This window comes from Chroicocephalus ridibundus, chromosome 3 (genome assembly GCF_963924245.1).
Source record: "Chroicocephalus ridibundus chromosome 3, bChrRid1.1, whole genome shotgun sequence".
Classification (NCBI taxonomy): Eukaryota; Metazoa; Chordata; class Aves; order Charadriiformes; family Laridae; genus Chroicocephalus; species Chroicocephalus ridibundus.
The window spans coordinates 67,597,623-67,616,634 of NC_086286.1; the positions used below are offsets into that span (position 1 = coordinate 67,597,623).

At 43.6% G+C, this 19,012-nt stretch overlaps 2 protein-coding genes across 2 annotated transcripts; both read left to right on the forward strand.

Annotated features, from left to right (window-relative positions):
• The first annotated feature begins 1,034 nt into the window (after positions 1 to 1,034).
• On the forward strand, positions 1,035 to 6,607 carry LOC134513226 (pantetheinase-like). Its single transcript, XM_063329572.1, is given in 7 exon segments — positions 1,035 to 1,471; positions 2,324 to 2,516; positions 3,014 to 3,184; positions 3,186 to 3,306; positions 4,797 to 4,935; positions 5,791 to 5,989; positions 6,350 to 6,607. Coding segments are annotated over 7 exon segments (1,380 nt in total). The 3' UTR covers positions 6,470 to 6,607.
• A 1,210-nt stretch (positions 6,608 to 7,817) lies between these two features.
• LOC134513225 (pantetheinase-like) lies at positions 7,818 to 18,199 on the forward strand. The gene is made up of 8 exons (XM_063329571.1): positions 7,818 to 8,003; positions 9,814 to 10,054; positions 10,159 to 10,289; positions 12,344 to 12,536; positions 14,003 to 14,297; positions 15,527 to 15,900; positions 17,257 to 17,427; positions 17,687 to 18,199. Exons 2-8 carry the CDS (start codon positions 9,842 to 9,844, stop codon positions 17,786 to 17,788), a joined length of 1,479 nt encoding a protein of 492 aa, XP_063185641.1. The 5' UTR covers positions 7,818 to 8,003; positions 9,814 to 9,841; the 3' UTR covers positions 17,789 to 18,199.
• Positions 18,200 to 19,012: the final 813 nt, after the last annotated feature.

Below are 19,012 nucleotides of genomic sequence, written 5' to 3' on the forward strand. Positions count from 1 at the left end.
CGCGAGGTGCAGATCTGTAGACATGAGACTTAATTAGCTCTCTCTGGGGAATGACTTGTTCACTTAACCCAAATTGTGCTGTTAGGGCTTGAAGTGGCCAGGATTACCAGAAGGAACACAAATATTGAAATTAATGAGCTGTCCTGCAATGCATGAACTTCACCAGACCTCCAGTAGAAACTAGACAGGCTTAACTAACCCCTCTAGGTTTCTGGCAACACGTTTTCCCCCGTCTTCATTCTTTCATGTGCACAATGGAGGCGAAAGAAACCTGAAGAGGAATCCTGGTTTCCACGCTTGTTGTTCAAATCAACTCACAAGCATGTTCTCCTGCCATGATTGTCCAGGGGTCCTGGAACCACGATTAAAGCAGAGCAGTGGAGTCTCCTCTGGGAAACTCAGCAACCCCCTGGCTAGTCCTATGCTTGTCTCATGTGGTGGCAGGTCTAAATATTCATTTGCTAACACAGTTGTACAGCCTGTGAATCTGGGATAGGTAGGGACCATGCCAGGTCTAGACAAAGTACATTTGGCTAGATTGGAGGAGCCCCGAGCTGGGATGGCACCAGCAGTGCCCATGTGGCAGCACCGAGCTTGGGGCCAGCCGCCTGCCTCCTGCAGCCCCGCCTGTGCCCTGCACCCTCGAGTTTGGCCAGGAATGTGTCCATGCTGGTCTTTGCTGAGATTTCCCAAACTCTGGCTTGTTCTCCTGCTGTGACCTGGGCTTGCCTTGAGCTGCGTTACTACAGCAATGCCACACCTGAACCTTTCGCAGATCTGGCGGGCGACACGTTTCTTCAGCTGCAGCACAGTGGTGACTTCTCCGTGACTTCTCTGCTGGTGGTGTAAGGCAGAATTGCTGAATGCTGGCAGCTCTCTTGGCTTTGGTGTTGTGAGGCAGGGTGCTTGCATCTCCTGGTGTCGGCTTTCTGCCACTCTGGGGAATTCCCAGATTTTGTGCAAAACTTTCCCTTTTAAAGCCCCCGTCTTTCCTTGTCCCCATCCTCCTCTTGGGTGACTTCCAGGCTGCAGACATGGGTCTTCCTAAAGCCTGTGCCTCTGCCATGCTTTTGGTGCTGTCTGCTCTGGAGGCCTGTGCCCTGCACACCTAGGTTGCAGACGTCTATGTGCATAACGTAGTCTTGTCAGAGGACACTGAAGTGCCAGTGGCTCCTGAGGAGGCCTTGATGCTGATGGACAAAAATATGGCAATTTTGGAAGCAGCCATCAAAGAAGCAGCCAGACAGGTATTATCACAGAGTGAGACATTTGTTTTGGTAAACACGGACCATTTATTTATTTTCTTAATGGTGTTTTTTGGTTCTGTATGTTGGTATCAGGGTGCCCATATCATTGTGACTCCTGAAGATGGCGTTTACGGCTGTGTCTTCTCAAGGGAAACAACATACCCTTATCTTGAGGATATCCCAGACCCACAGGTGGACTGGATTCTGTGTGCTGATCCTGGAAGGTATCGTCCCTGCTGTGCACAGGGGAATGGTCCCATGGGAAACACAGCTGACCTTTAGGAGTGGTGGTTGGTGGTTTTAAATGTTTTGGAACAAGCGCTGTGAAATGAAGGCAGGTTAGACATCATGTAGTTGCCATAAATGGCTTCTCTGTCATTTTTTATCACTGTAATTCTTTTGATTTCAGTTAGTATACTCATAAAGGTCAAGATTTATTTAAAAGAAAAAAAAATGTACAAAAATCTACATTTCAGTAATATTTTCCACACACATTATAGAAAATTTTTTAAGATACAGATATATTAGGAATATTTGTGAATAAAATAACTGCTACTACTGAAAGGACATACTGCACAATTTCAAGTTTATATTTTTGAATCATGATGCGGTAGCCTTTATATTCCATTTTTTCCTTAATAATTTGCAACATTTTTTGAGGCTGGTGGAAGATAACATAATGCGCCATAGAAGCAACAAATCCTAAGCTACTTGAGCGCAGCAGCTGAATCAAGATCTGAAGCAGAAAGCTGAGATTAGCCCGTGTGTCGGTGTAACATCAACGCTATGCCACACGCTGGCAGCAGAAGGGAGACTCAAAGGCGCGAAGATTTGCTGTCACTGTGGGGAAACCCCTGTGTTCCTCACTTATCTAACGTGAGGTCAAGCCAGAGTTTCAGCACGCTAATCTTTGAAGCACAAAACTGCTGCCTCCTGTTGAATAACAGAAAACAACAGCCTCATATTAGAAATGACTTAAATCTATCATGCTCGTGATGTGTAGTCTCAGTGTTGGCCTTTTTACGGATTGACTGGTTTTGATGTTTTATTTCCTTTCTTCCTTCCCTGCTGTTCAGGTTTGCTCCCTCACCCGTGCTGGAAAGACTGAGCTGTCTGGCAAGGAATAACTCCATCTATGTGGTTGCAAATATGGAAGACAAGAAGCTGTGTAATTCCAGTGACCCAAGGTGCCCAAGCGATGGTCACTATCAGTTCAATACCAACGTTATCTTTGACTCAGAAGGGAAACTGGTGGCTCGTTATCACAAGGTAAAGAGGATTTTACAGTGTTCAGGAAGTGCATGATCCTCAGGTGATAAAAACGTGAAATAGAAGCTGCTTCCCAGGCTTAAATGTATTTGTACGTAGAGTCATTATAGGGCAGGTGAAAGTCACTGCCTTAAGATATCTTCATTAATAGCAATTAATAAAAGGAAATTAATTAAAACTCAATAAGCCCTCTATTTTCACTGCTTCTCAATAGGAAGTGACACATGAGATATTAAAACATTAATGTCCTAAATTCTTGCTATTTAAGTACAAATCTCCTTCACTGGTATAAATCAGAACCACGGGTATTTGTGCTTGACTCCTCTTGCAGTGGTATGAATTCTCCTTTTCGAAATTAAGATACAGCTTATTCACAAAACCTGTTCTCCATTACTTGTATTTAAGTGAATGAGTACTATAGTCAATATTAGTCTGATTTAAATGTTTTAATTTCTTTTCTAATCTTTTTTTTTCTATTCCTTCCTTTCCATGAACAGTACAACCTTTTTGTGGCAGAGAAACAGTTTAATTACCCCAAGGATCCAGAATTTGTGACTTTCAACATATCCTTTGGCTACTTTGGCATTTTCACTTGCGCAGACATACTCCATCATGACCCAGCTGTGGTCTTGGCAAACAGATTTCAGGTTAACACCATTCTGTTCCCAAACCACTTGGGGAAATGCTCTTCCGCTTTTATCGTCGGTCCAGTTTCACTCAGCATGGGCCGTGGGAATGGGCGTCAACTTTCTTTCAGCAAATACGCACAGCTCCACTTTAGATATGACAGGTAATACGATATATTGCGCTCATTGATCTTGTTCACATAGGCAACTTTTATTTCTATGTAGTGCAGTTTGCATGACTAGCATGGGCACAGGCTGCCCAGGGAAGAGGTTGAGTCGCCATCCCTGGAGGTATTTAAAAGACATGTACATGTGGTGCTGAGGGACATGGTTTAGTGGAGGACTTGGCAGTGCTAGGTTAACAGATGGACCTGATGATTTTAAAGGTCTCTTCCAATCACAACGATTCTATGATTTTTTGATTCTATGTTTACCTGAGCAGGAATTCCTATCAGCTGTAGGCATGTATGCACATGTCAATGGAATTAGGACAAGAGAATTTGTACAGACAAAAAGGAAATCAAAATGTGATATGTAGGAACTCAGAAATGCTTAAGTTGAGTAGAACACCTTCAGTTATTTGTTAAACGATCAGTTCTGAGATTTTATGCATGTGATTTTTCACCTTCTCACCCTGACCTTGGCGTTTATCAGTTTGTTGATGTGAAGGCCCAAACTTTTTTTTCTCCACTAGGTGGAAACCTAACTCTGAGAAATGTGCTTGTCAGTCTTGCAAACAGCTTCTGGGCTGGCCACCTCGTGTCAAATTTTCTTTGCAGGCTGTGTTTTCACTGAATATTTTTCCTGAACAGATGATGGAAGTCACGCATAAGTTTCATAGGCACGTGCTTGTAGAACTGAGAGTAATTTACTGGTGTTGCTAAAATGTAGCCCTGAACTTTGCCATCCGAATAAAAGCAGATATGGGCCGTTCCTTTGATTCTCAGTCATTGATGACCCTGTGTCACATAACTCATTCTTTATGGATAGGTTTTACTCTGGGCTGTAAAGATTTATGTATTTACGTAAAGAGCTTGCATAAAGATGTAGCTTGTGGTAGTACCTTTTCCTTACAGATTTTTTTTGTCTTGACAATGTTATCATTCGTTTCAATCAGAAATACTGATTTTTGATGCAGCTAAACTCAATGAGGAATGTATAGCTTCAGCCACTTAAATCAAATATAATGGCATATAATTAGCACACTAATCTTGCCACTTACCATACATGAAACGTCAGAGTTTGATCTAGTTTCCATTGACTGCAAAAAGCATCAGGTTAGGATTGTAGTCGGTGAAGACTTAATTTAGTTTCAAAACAATCTGGTAAACATTTGAATAAAATTTGGCACATGTTTAATTAGTGAAAACTGGTTTCTTGTACCATACACTTGCTTTCAGACTAAAAGCTTGCTGGTGTTATGTGTTTGCAGGGAGTGGTATATATGCCCCAGATGGTCCGAGAGAGTATTATTACAATACAGAAACAGAAAATGGTCACCTTTTCGTGACAGAACCGAGTTCACACCCACGTCTGTCTCCTGACTATCCTGCTGCTGTTAACTGGAAATTGTATGCCAGCAGTATTGAACAGCTTCCATCAAACAGTCGCTGTTTCAGCGGGGTCATTTACCATGATCTCTTCTCCTTTACAGAGCTTGCTGAACCTGAGGGAGACCGTGCCATTTGCCAGCAGGACCTCTGTTGCCATCTGGGTTACAAGACGGCAGAGAAGCAGAAGGATGACGTTTATGTTCTGGGCGCCTTTGATGGGCTACAAGTTGTTGAAGGAGAGTATTCTTGTTGTTTGGACAGTGGGAAGGCTGGAATAATCTCTTTGCAGCCCGTTTGCATTTATCTTTTTTTTTGGTTGAGGGGGTTCAAGAGGAGACATTTTTTAGGCCCCCCTGAAAACAACTGTTTTCTTTTTGATGCATTTTGACTTCATTCGGGGTGTTGATCCTGCTTCTCTGCCTAGGTTATAAATGCTGAAAGTCAAGACCCTGAGGTGACCCTGTGCTGTTACGCTTCAAGGAGATTTCCATATATATGTTCAACAGGGAAAGAAGGTCGTAGGGATGCATCATAGGGATGCTCTTATCACAGCAGAGAGCTGTTTCCTGCTCAGTGGATTGTGCCATTGAGCTGATGTGATTCTCCAACATGCGGTTACCTAACAAAATGATGACACTAAATACGGATATAACCTTTGTATTCACAGGGCTTGTCAGTGTATTGGTTCTTTTAAAATTCATTGTTAGGCTTTAATTTTTTAATGTGTTGTATCTTTATATCTTTTCCCTGTGTCTGGAGAGTATTCCCACTAGAGTAGGCAAATAAGTATGGCTTCAATTTTTTAGAAAACTCAGCCAGAGCTGAAGTAACTTACCTAGGTCACAAACTATTCCACATCTATGACTAAATGCATATGTATTGTGCATGATGCACACGTAACTTATAAACACATGTGTGTGCACAAGACAGAGTGCTTTGCTGTGGTGCTGGCAAAGAACAGTCTTTTTATAAAGTTTCAGGTGCCACCCACAGATCCTCTTGCCCTGAATAAACGAGTAGATGTATTGAATCATTTCTTTATCATGACAGCTTTTCTTGCTATCAAATCCAGCTCTTGATTGTTGAAAGTTAAAGGTATTTTGCCTTTCTGTATCCACAGATCTGCACGCTGCTCAAGTGCCAGAGCACAGACCGGAACACGTGTGGGCAGCCGGTGGAGACGGCTCAGACCAAGTTTGAGATGTTCTCCCTCAGCAGCACGTTTGGCACTAACTACGTCGTTCCAGAAGTCCTGTACAGCGGGGTAGAGCTGGCCCCCCAGGGGGGGTTCCAGGTAATGGGGCACCCTTGTGAGTTGTCAGACTTGTAACACAAATGGTCAAAAAGCCACTACAAGACAAAGCAGCAACTTGGTAGTTATCAGTGTCCTCTATTTCAGTAACTGGCTTGAGTTCAAAGCAGCTTTATTTCTGCCTGATTCTCCTGGCTGCATTCATACAGCAGGTCCGTTTTGCCAATTCCCTTCTTCCCTGTCCCGCCAAATCTCCTCGTTTATCTCAGACTTCATGGTAGCTCCAAGTGAGCTACGATATCTCTCAGCTGGGTCAAAATTAATGAATATATTATTTGGTGTTGGTCATAAAATAGTACTGCTTTGCTGATGTTCCTGTTTATTTTACTTTTTCATAATTAGGTGCTAACTGATGGACATCTGATAAGTCGGACTAGTACATCAAAGCCAGTTTTGAGTGTAACACTCTTTGGGAGGTGGTATGAAAAGGACCCTCCACACACCCAGCAAGCTTCACCATGATTTCACTCCACATCTTTTAAGATCTCATCTGCTTGTTTCTGTAATGCTAATTAATCATAGTTAGTCATAATGCTAATCAATGTTAATTAATGTTAATACCCATAATTATAGTGGCATTCTATTTCTTAAGTTGCCTTATCTAACAGCACTGCACACTGATTTTTTTACTTGTTTCTGCAGCAAAAATAAATTACTCTACTGGGCAGTTCTGTATGTATTTTTACGATAGCGTTGTTTGTTGTAGGCTTGACCTTGACACTGGGGACAACAGAAAATAAATTTCTCTGACTTAAGTCGTGTAGGATTCAGGCAGTGGGTTGTGGCCCAATAACAACCGATTTTTAATTCTTTGAAATTTTTGGTGGAGGATTAGAAGTCGTTTCCACTACACTGTTCCACCCCATCTCTGAACATACGCTTTCCTAAACCAGAGATTTCCTAAACCAGAGATTAACAGAGCCTTCGAAGGCCAATGGTCGAACTTTTATCATTAACTTAGAAAAAGAAAACAAGCCTTGAAACACTGTTACTTCAAAACCAGTTATTCAACTCAGCACACAGTGTGATGTGTTATGCCATGCCCTAACTTACAGTTGGATGAGTCTACTTGAATCTCTCTAGTGACGGTATTAGGGTGTGGAAAATTTCCTTTCCGTGAAACTATTGATAACTGTGTCAACTTTTTCAAGGAGTCAGGTGAGTCCATATAAAAAATTCTCAAAACAAGCCATTTTGAAGGTGCATATCTGTCTTCCCATGAAGTGGTTACTCACGCTGGCGCGAGGGAGAGTCAGGACTGTGCAGGCAGGTGTTGGGAAAGGCAAGTGAACAGCTTGAATAGCTTGAACACACAAGCATGTGTGCGGGTGCAGGCCCTATAGACTGTGCTTTCTAAGCAAACGGACTGGATTCCTTAGCGTGGCGCGGCTGAGATTTCTATGTGCGGCTAATTCTGTTGTTTGTTCTGCAGGTTTGTTTTGAAGTAAAAACATTGTTCACACTTAATCTGACCAGCAACTTAAAAAAATAGACTGGCAGGATGCAAAATATATCATTTTTGAACAAAGTGGAACGTTGTGAAAAATGAAATCTCAGTCTGTAAATGTACTAAATTGTCACCCTCTACAATTCATATAATAGAAGTAATGTGTTTTCTAGATTGTTTTCTAGATTTCTAGAGTGTTTTCTACTTGTTTGTGGAGAAAAAGTACCGTATCTCTACATTTATATCTGCGCCCTAGGACATGGTGTCTTGTTACAGCTAAGCAACATAACTACTCGCTGTTGCTAAAAATGAGAAGCTTGTGATTTCCTCACTCTGCCCACATGTCCTCACCGCTTTGCAGTGATTGCATGGTTCCAGGCATGACCCTTCACACGGGCTTCTCCACAGCAAGATTAACCCTTCAGACAAGGAGTAGTCATCCACTCAGCCTCTCTTAGCACAAGAAAAGGAGCAGGACCACAATCTGAAGACAGACTACCATCAAATCTACTACCATTAACATCAAATCGCATGCTGTTTGTCACAAAAGTAAGTCCTCGGATTACTGCCACCCTCGCGCAGTAGCAGAGACAGGGGAGAGTGCAGTAGAGGGGTGAGGAGAGTGGACTGGGAGGATGGAGGTTTGAAAAGTAGAGAGAGGTCTGGGATGAATTTCCCCTTACGTTGCCCTCAGCCATGTGTAGCCGGGAGTGCTGTAGTTTCATTAAGTTTTTTTTAGTGGGTTGGTTTGTTCAACCGGAGTTAGTTCCTTGTTCCTGGGTGAGCTCCCAGCGCTGCAGGCAGTAGGCGGTGCTGCCTGCTGGTCCGGAGGCAGACAGGGACGCCTCCATCCCACCGTACTGCGGAAACCCCCCTGTCGTGGCAGTGTGACTTGAGCTTTGTGGGGCAGTGCCCCGGCCCTGCGCCTGTAACTTTTTCTGCTCAGCCCTGCCAGGGTAGTCACCTTTCTGGGCTGACTGTTGTGCCAGCTGTTGCTAAACAAGGGAGCGTTTACTGCTTCCTCCTTTAGACTTCTGTCTGATTACAGTTAATGTGACTCAAGCCCTATTTCATTTGGTAAGAAAAGCGGGAAGGGTGGGGAAGGCTTCCAAGCTCCATTACTTCAGCTATCACTGAAATCTCTACTGCAGCCTTTTAAAGGCTCGTATTTAAGGCTCTGAATGAGCATGCTGTATCTAGTAATGTATGGAAAGAAGTACTTAGAGGCGAACGTTACCAGAGGCAAATCAATGTTCCTAATGGTTGAAAGCCTCAGTCAGTGCTACTCTTGCAGGAAACCCTCTGATGCTTGCGTTCACCCACATTTCTGTCTTTTCTGAGACAGGTCTGCAGTGACAGTCTGCTGTAGCTAAAGGCAGACAGCCTGGTCTGCTTCCCACTATTCAGAAAACCTTTTCCAAATGAGAATACTGCAATTACTAGAAAGTCAAAAAAATGGAAAATGTCATAGCAAAAAATGCATTTGAACTGAAATGAAGATTAAATATGAAAGCCTCTCAATACGCAGCATGTTCCTGGGGACAGGAAAGGTGAGCGGAGGAGCAGGCATGCCACTGCACCTGGTGAACGAACTCTCTGCTTCAGGCTAACAGCAGCCAGGCAATGAGGTACTCTGTAAATGGTCCAGCTAGTGGCTTACTTGCCTGATTTCAGAGGAAAATATTCCCCCAGATGCATATTTTCTGGGGGAAGGCTGTTGGAAAGTGATGTACTGCCAAACAGAAGCAACTGGGAGAGCCACTGGGATAAATCCAAGGGACAGTTCTGTTGCTGGCATGTATGTTACATCTAAGTACAGCGAGATGCTAATGTAATGACTTTGGTCTAAAAAAACTTGGGGAAGTGAGCTGCGCATACTGGCACATAGCATAGGAATTGGGGAATATGAAGACACTAGAATTAAGCAGTTTTTAAGACCTTCAGTTTTGCTAGTCAAACTTTACAGAAGACTAGCTCCAGGGGTGACACATCCACCTTTCCCCTGGCTGTCAGAGTTGAGCCAGCATAGATAGCAAAAGTCTATTGCAATAAATGGCAGAGAAAAGCATAACAACAAAACCAGAACCCTTCTTCCTAGCCATGTGTTTAATGACTTATTTTGATATTGGCACAGTTAGTCTTGGCATTGCCCACTTTTTTAATCTAGTTGAGTTGCGACATCCTTACTGTGTACTGTTATACTTTCCTGTATATCAACAGCAACAGATTCCAAGGTAATGGCTTCAACTGACCTTCCTCCCTCCCTCCCTCCCTCCCTCCCTCCCTCCTTCAAAGTTAAACTTTGTCCCACTTTACTTTTCTGTGCATGCTTCTTTTGCACCGTTTGTCTGTGACTCAGAGCATTCCAGGAGCTGCGAGGCACAGCCATGCTCCCTTCCCAGCCTCTCCTGCACGCTGCGGTGTTTGCGCTCGCAGCCCTTCAGGCCCTGGCCTCCGACACCTTCATTGCAGCCATCTACGAGCATGCCGTCATCCTGCCAGATGCCACTGATGAGCCCGTTTCTCCCGACGATGCTTTGGCCCTGATGAACAAAAACATGGATGTCTTGGAAGGGGCCATCAAGGAAGCCGCCCAGCAGGTACTAGGTCTATTGGGAATGTTGTTAATTAGTGTTTTCTTCTCCTGCTGACCCTCCTGATTATCTGTTGGTGACTGAATTCTTAACGGAGCCCATTGTCTCAGGGTGCCCACATCATTGTGACTCCTGAAGTCGGCATTTATGGCTGGCGTTTCACCAGAGAAGCCATCTACCCGTACCTGGAGGATATCCCTGATCCGGCGGTGAACTGGGTTCCCTGTACCGACCCCACAAGGTGATTCCTTCTGCAGTGATTTTTCACTATGAGGGTGGTGAGGCACTGGAACAGGTTGCCCAGGGAGGCTGTGGATGCCCCATCCCTGGAAGTGTTCGAGGCCAGGCTGGATGGGGCTTTGAGCAACCTGGTCTGGTGGGAGGTGTCCCTGCCTATGGCAGGGGGGTTGGAACTAAATGATCTTTAAGGTCCCTTCCAGCCCAAACCATTCTGTCATTCTATGATTTATGTGGTTTCAAACTGGTGTCTCATGGATCGTGAGCTTCTCCCAATAAATGCCTGAGAACTGCTAATGCTTTTGACATGAGGGTAAGTTACAATTAAAGTTGCATATGAAGGTAAGTTACATGATAAAATATACATCATGTCCAAGACTAATTGACAAGGGAACCCTGTTAAAAAAAATGTTTTTTGAATTAGACACTTTAAAGAGAAATTCAAACAATACGCAGAATTTGGGTTACTGAATGTAAAGGAAACATCTTTTTTTTGTTGTTTTTTGCACTTGGGAAAGCTTTAATGCCAAAATATGCTGCTTCTCATTCTGCTGTCAGTTTTTTCACACTATTTTGAACAGAACTGATTGTAAATTCTTAACACTAGTTTTTGTTTATTTTGTTGTTTTGTTTTTTTTAGAAATGCTGTGTTCAAATAAAAGCACACATACTATTTTTGTGGACAGCCAAGAACTAGTTTCTGAGGAGCTAATAACAGAGGTGAGGAGAGGTTAGTAGTCAAAGTCCAAACCTCTGAATGATACAAGCCCAGGAACTTTCGGTCTTAGCTTTTCAGAGATAAGACAAGGTAAAGTCCGAATTGCTAGAGTCTCTCTCCCTGTAGAACATGATCTGTCATTCAAACATCATGTTCCAGCAGAGACAAGCTAACCTATAGCCGAGTGCTGGACTGCAGATCCATACAGCATGCAATATTTGCTCAGCCATGGAACTATAGCTGTGGTGTGGCTTTTTCACCACAGCTTTCTGCAGCTGCTCGATGATGAGGTGCTTAGAGCATGTTATTGCATCTTGTGAGGATGTAATTCCTCAACAGTACTGAGAGGAAGATTCACAATGGGGAGAAGTCCAGGATGTGCAACTTTCTACTGAGACATAAGTAGCTAAAATATACATAGTCTTTCAGTGAATGTGGGGTGGCAGCGTGTCTAAGCAGGTCTTTATTCCAGTTCTTCGTACAGTTCATTTTTGTGAAGGTGATCTGTGTGTCTCTTCACTGTCCTAAATCAGGCTTTTCATTAGCACCTTGTGGGAATATAATGCCTGCCATCACAGTCTGGTATGCGCTGTTCCTTGGTGCTACCTATGTATCTTGCATGATGGTGGACCTGTATGGCCCAGTCCTCCTATGACCTTTCACAGAACGACTGTGATGAGGTTGCCAAAGTTCATGCACGCCTTGCAAAACCAAATGCACACCTTGCAGAGGGCGATGTCTGCTCTCTTCTGCCCTGGTACGGGTGCTTCAGAGGTGCTGGCAGTTTATGGCACGTGGCCTATCGCATCTTGAAATAAATATCCCACTGCTGTTTATGCCATGGCTAGAGGACTGTGTACTCCCATCCGCGGGAGGAGATGAATTGTCTTGACCACATCAGCTGCAGCATTCGACAGCTCGACTCTGCTTGGTGTGTCGAGGGCCCAGAGCTATGGTCCTCAGGTACTGCTATGCCAGATGCGAGGGATTCTCCTGTGTGACACCAAGTTAAGTCTCTTCCTCTGCCCAGTGATTCCTCTCCTGCCATTTCTCAGCCCTAGAATTATCCGATTGCTGCAGAGCACATTCTGGGTGCCAAGGGGTGCTGACAGGCAGCCCAAGGGTGGCACGTCCCTCCAGATGCCGATGGGAGGCCTCCAGGACCTTCTCCAAGATGCAGGAAGCAACCTGAGGGATTGCTGCAGCCACCCTGTGTACCTGCCTGCCCTGCCCTGCCTGCAGGATCAGAGGGGCTGCCGGTGTGCCCTCAGTGATGGACACCTCTGACAGCACAGTTTTTCTTAGTCTTTTTTTTTTTCCTTCTCCCTAAAATGCATTAGATTTGCTCCAGCTCCAGTGCAGGAACGACTCAGCTGCATGGCCAGGAATAACTCCATCTATGTGGTTGCGAACGTGGGGGACAAGAAGCCGTGTAACGCCAGTGATCCCAGCTGCCCCAGCGACGGTCGCTATCAGTACAACACTGATGTCGTCTTTGACCCAGAGGGCAAACTGGTGGCTCGTTACCACAAGGTAAAGTGGCCTTGGAAAGTTAGGAGCTTTTTTTCCACTTCTTCCAAAATTTCTTCATTTAGCAAGAGAATTAAACACCAGTCATAGTCCCATGGCAGCTTTTTGCTTCTGTTTATAATTTAAAAGTATCTCTCTCTTGCTGTGAAGTGTTGACTTCAAATTTGCATTTGCTGTCATGTTTCTCAAAACAGAACAGAATGCAAAATGATTACTCAAGTCCAATTTACTGGCATGTGGTTTTGGTTGACTTCCTCAGTTCATTAACTCCCTATTACTGGAAATTCTGCTGCTTGAGCAGCTTTATTTTTCAGTACCAGGTCTTCACCAGACTACCTCTTCACGTTCCAGGATTTAAAAATGTTCATCTGCATCTCATCTTACATAAGTAGTCTGATTTAAGCAAGACAGGCCCTTTCCTATCATTTGTTTTTCTGATGGTGTTTCAGCACAGTTTTTGCATAACAGAAATTATCTGGACAAACCCATGGACATAAGCTGGGTGTAAAAAGAGATGAAGGTCTTGAAATATTTACACCCAATAAAAGTACCTTCTCTCCGTTTTGTGTGCCCACCTGCAAGGTTCATCAAAGTTGTTTGAAGGTCATGTGTCAGATATGCCGATATGGCTAGACTTGAAGTCAGGTGTTTATTTAATGCACTTCAGGCCCAGTATTTCATCTGGTTCTTCAGAGGCGGTGCCAAGATATTTCTTTGTGAGCAAACTGGGTGAGAGGGACTCTGATACTCTGGAGGATGGTCCTCCGTGTGCCAGCCTGGCATGGCCCAGGCAATGAGTTTCAAGTTCAGTAAACTTGAACCTCTTTTCTGGCTCAGTGGCACGTGTATATTGTCCAGGTCACCTGGAGATTAAAGGGCTCTTTTAGTAAACATGAACGCAAAGGAACAAGGAAAACGTTGGAAAGCTGAGAATGTTGCAAACTTGGATTTTTCTGTCAGCTGAGACCATCATCTGCCTTTCCCCCGTCACCATCGCTTTTGTTTTCTTCTCCACTCTGCAATCTCCCTGGACTGTCTCGCACTTCCTGCTGGTGCTGGGTGCTTCCAGTCCTTCGATGCCTCTCCGCACCAAGGTCACCAATCTTGTCTCTTGGCACCAGATCCTCCCTGCTCCTCATCATTACTATTTTTCTTCTGTGTGTCTTTTGGGTCACCAGAATTATAAAGCAGGTGGGGAAACTGGAGAGATTATTCATAGGGGAGTTGCGGGTGGCCGACACCAACAGACCTGCAGACAGTTGGTTGCTTTCCTAGCTAGAAGTGCCTCCCCATATCCACCTTTTGGGCACTATTGCGATCATACAATGTTAGCCTGACTTCCTAGATGTGAAGACTTCAAACGCATCTTAAAAAAAATTCTCTTGTCATTCTGAAAAATTTTAGGGAATGAGTCCAGGATATTGCAGTAGGTGCCTTTAACTGGTTTCTCTTTTTACCTTCCCTTACAGCATAATCTCTTTATGTCAGAAGCTCTGTTTTTTAATTACCCAAAAGAGCCAGAAGCTGTCACCTTTGAGACTCCCTTTGGGAAGTTTGGCATTTTCACGTGCTTTGACATCCTTTTCCGGAAGCCTGCCGTGGTCCTGGTGAGTGAGCTGCAGGTGGACACCGTGCTCTTCCCAACAGCATGGATGAACGTCCTGCCATTTCTGACTGCAGTTGAGTTTCACTCTGCCTGGGCTATGGGCATGCGTGTCAACTTCTTAGCTGCCAATACACACCATACCAACTTGTCTATGACAGGTAATTAATTCTCACTCTGTCTGAAAAATCTTTATAGCCATGAATCTTTATTCTCTGTTCTGCAAGTTGATTTTGTGGAGGAATATATTTATTTGGAAAGTGAAGAGTCTGGTCACCAAATTTTAAACCTGACAACCCCTGTCTCTACTGATGCCATACAAAGCATAGCAAAACTTGTGGTGTTTTCTTTTCTTCTCCCTGATTTCTTAGCACCTTTTTCCCTTGCCTTGCCTTGCCTTGCCTTGCCTTGCCTTGCCTTGCCTTCCCTCCCCTCCCCTCCCCTCCCCTCCTTCTAAAGAAGTAGTAAGGTACTGCCCCTTCTATCTGAGTAGAAACTTCTGAAGTGTAGGTTCTTTTCCTCTCCACCTGTAAGTCTACAACTGAATGCCGAACAATAAATATAAGCCAAACACATGGTTCCATTTATTCTGTCCAAATGAAAGACCTGTTTGTAGCTGTATTTAACACAGTTGTGGAAAAGTGTTAAAAACAAATTTTCAGACCTGCGCAGTAACACTGCTAAGAATTCTGCATTTTTTTTTAAGAGTGCAGCACTGATTTTCTAGAGCTTAGCTTATGAGATAGCATATTTCAGCTTGACTGGTATCTTCACTGAGCTGCGAAACCACAGTATTGGCTTGGGGCTTCTCATTTGAAATGCCTGACAGGCCAATCCGTGTTGTCCATTTTATGTGGCGCTCTGGCCGTGATGGGTACGACAGATCATCTTTGATTTCCCTCTGTTGCTTGGCACTGGTCGGGTGGGAATTCCCCATACCGGGAATACGAGTCCTCAGCCAGTGCAAACAGGGCTGGACACCCACTGTCTCCTTCTGTGTTCACCAGGACGGGCCTGTGATATGGGCCTATGTTGTGTTTTGGATGGTCTCAATCAGTAGATGGTCCTTTTACATCAATTAGCCAAGAATAAAGGAATTCTCGAGAATCTCTGTTGCACAGAGGAGGAAAGAGAACTGTGGAGGCCATAAACACAACCATAACATAACATCCTCTGTCTTTGGCTACGCTGAGCAAGCCTCGGCCAGAGAAATAAATGCTATTCTTTGCCAAAGCATGAGCTCTATGGACTGAGTTGCTAATGGTCACCTTCAGTGAGACTAAAATTTGTGTAATATTTATAAAATAGCAGACAAGCTAGCTGCAGGGACAATTAAAGGACAATATGAAATCTTTTATTCTGTTTGGACTGACTATTGCACTGTCCTCAGGGAGCGGCATTTATGCACCAGACGGAGCCAGAACGTACTACTACAATATGAAAACTGAGGATGGTCGCCTCCTAGTTGCTAAACTAGATTCACACCCTCGCCTTTCTCCCGCCTCCCCGCCTGCTGTCAGCTGGAGCTCATATGCTTCGAGTGTCAAAAGATTCTCACCAAATGACCATGATTTTGAAGGACTCATCTTCCATGACAAGTTCACTTTCACTGAGCTCACTAAGCCTGAGGGGAATATCACCGTTTGCCAGAAGGACCTCTGCTGTCACTTGAACTACAAGATGGCAGGGAAACGAGAAGACGAAGTTTATGTGCTAGGTGCTTTTGATGGGCTTCATGTCGTTGAAGGACAATACTACCTGCAGGTAATGATTCTCGGGGCGGGGGGGATGACTACATATTTTAGGAAGCTTCGTTACAGGGAGAAACCTTCAGCTCCTGTGGGGGGAAAAAGACAATTACTTTCTTTTATGCTGGAGTCTTGATGTCCTGTTTGTTAGCAATAGGAAGTAGTTGCTAAAACATCCAAGCCTGCTTACTTTTAAATACAACGAATGCAGTGGAGAGGTCTTTAAACCTCTTTTAAGTTCCCAGAGTGCTCTCACTATTATTTTAAGCATGCAATATGGGCTAAATTTAGGTTGTCTTTTGTGACTATCTCCAGTAAGTGTTCTGAATCTCCTCTGTAATCCTCATCAAAAGGTTGCTGTTAAAAAATCTGTTCATTCTATCTATCTTTATGAGACGCTCTGATAATTTAGATTCACAGAGATGTTAATTTTTTGTCATTACTCAAATTATAGCAATGAAGTTTACTGAGTGGCATATGACTTTTACTAGAAATATCCACTCTTCCTATCTTCTAATCAAATGTTTGGGAAGACAGTGAATTACATCCTAGTTGAATTTGCTTAAAGCCACATTAGAAAACCTTCTTTGCCTTCATAACTAAGTTATTGTGCCAGCAGATTATACTTTTCTTTAGTTAGTTACTTCTGTCTGTCAACTCAGCCTTTGCATACTAGCTGGTACAGATTCCAGGATATGGGGGAGGTCTTAGCCAGCAAACAGGTCAACTAATACATTTAAGAAGGTAGCTTGAATAGATTCAGTGAGCTTGCTTGGGAAATTTATTTTGGTGATTTTGCCAGATGGCCTCTACCAGTACTGAATTTTCTAGAGAAGACAGGAATTTCTACCCTTAATTTTTCCCTCAGTATTTTTTCATTTCCTTAGAACATACTGAGAGAATCTGATTGTTTATTTCTCTGCTTGTCTGCATTTCAACATGAAACCGTATTTGCTAATGAATAATACTTCTGATCTTTGCAAATACACTTCTACCCCACAATATCTGCCACAAATAGACAAACTCCTCTGTAACCTGTCAGCAAAACCAGCTAGCATCCTTTGAATCTTTTTCATGGATTTCATGATTTTCATGATTTCATCTATTTCATGGATGAAATAAGGTGCCCTTGCAGCACTTACATCAGAAACAGGTTATTTCTAACTACTAAAGCAATGCAGGTCTGGAATACCCCTGGTCAGATCAAGGAGTAAAAAAATAAACTACAACTAAAAAGGAGTTGCTTAAAGATTATGAAAGAGATCCTGTGACAGTCACATACTCCAACACAGGCTAGCTTTGATGGCACAAGGCTTTCCTACCAGAGTGTTTCTGTCTTGCTGAATAGGTTGTTGTCTTCTCCTCCCCGCAGATCTGCACACTGCTCAAGTGCCAGAGCACGGACCGGAACACGTGTGGGCAGCCGGTGGAGACGGCTCAGACCATGTTTGAGATGTTCTCCCTCAGCGGCACGTTTGGCACTAACTATGTCTTTCCAGAAGTCTTGTACAGCGGGGTAGAGCTGGCCCCCGGGGAGTTCGAGGTAATGGGGCAACTGGGAGCTGTGTCATGCTAGGTTCTCTGTGGGATAGTAATGGAATAAACTGTCTCAAAACAGCCAAAGTGAACTTGCTCATAATGAATAATCAGACCAATTAAATACCTTTTAATGAAGTCACTAGTTTCAGTAAGAGATATGGTCTGATGCACCTTCTTCCTGTTTTGTCACATCTTTATGAGCTCTTGGCCTGTTCATATGAGTACTTCTCTAATCATGTCATTCTCTTACCTTTTTCAATCAGGTATTGAATGATGGGCGCTTGATGAGCAAGACAAGACCAACAAAACCAGTCATCACTGTGACGCTTTTTGGACGGTGGTATGAAAAGGATCATCTGAAATGAGACCCACAACCACCAGCCTTCCCATGATATTACCATAAGTGAAGCTGTGTACTATTAATCTTATGTCCAAATGAGATACAGCATCCTCTACTGCAACAATCCCAGCTATGTTTCTTATTTCCAGTTGCACAAACTTCTTATCGATGTGCTTTGTTGAGTAATAATGCAGCAATATTATTTTGTTGCTACCATTTATTGAGAAGTATCTATTTCTATATCATAAGATTACTAATCTTTTATTGGTGTAAAACAACAGTTGTGTTTCTTTCTCTGTTTTCTGGATTTTTCTTTTTCTAGCCCTCAGAAAATCTATATTGTGGGCCAGAGGATACATTCTTACTAACATAACATTGCATATTTTGTAATTGCAGATTATTATGAGACCAGTAAATAAAACAGTGAAAAATGTCATTCATGGCAGCTCTAGACAAAAAAAAATCAATAATGCTTTGTCTCTGATATACAGTTACTTATGCTGACTCATGCAAGTCTGCTCTTTTCCCCACTTATACGTTATTTTCCCTATTTGTGTTGCCTTGGGTTTGTTGTCTTTATGCTATTGGTGCACGTTGTGTGGCACATGGCAGCACAGAATAGCGCATCACGGAGGCTGAGCAAGAAGAGCCAATCCTAAAACAAAACCTGCCACCGCTTCTTGGTCAGACCTCAACATGAATCGCCATTACTTTGAAATCTCTGTTGAACCAAAACTTGGAACTGAAACCTCAAAATATTCTGCTTGACAGTTCTGAACAACAGCTTGTCAACACCTGCTGGCTGCACTGGATGCTATTCAGTGCTGGAACTGTTTGCGTCCAGTAAAGAGGTCCCGAGTGACCTGGTATAGTATAGCAGCTCCTTCCTCCCATCTTCTCTATTTCTTTCTCGTCGTATAACACCAACACATGTGAAATAAGCCTTTTCCTTTGCTCCTTCATGACGATGCTGGGTAGTGCTGCCCTGCCAATTCATTTACTGTAGGAATTAGGTGGTTTACATTTCTACTTAAGACCAGCTACTGCTGGTGTGAAGGCACTGTTCCCATCTTCACATCACAAGAAGCTTCCTCTTGCCCGCCAGCCGCCTGTGCTTTGTTGCTGCTGCTGGAACCTAGTGACCTTCCTTCAGCATATCAGTGTATAAAGATGTGCGTGTTCTGGGGCTGTGTCTTTAAGAGTGGACGAACTTCTCCTTCCTTTTCCCCACACTGTTCCTGGTCTCAGC

Excerpts from the sequence above, each read along its gene's own strand:
- LOC134513225 (XM_063329571.1), top strand. The coding sequence starts at position 9,842 with ATGCTCCCTTCCCAGCCTCTCCTGCACGCTGCGGTGTTTGCGCTCGCA. Across the intron at positions 10,290-12,343 it reads CCCTGTACCGACCCCACAAG|ATTTGCTCCAGCTCCAGTGC; the intron begins GTGATTCCTTCT and ends AAAATGCATTAG. Across the intron at positions 17,428-17,686 it reads TGGCCCCCGGGGAGTTCGAG|GTATTGAATGATGGGCGCTT; the intron begins GTAATGGGGCAA and ends TTTTTCAATCAG.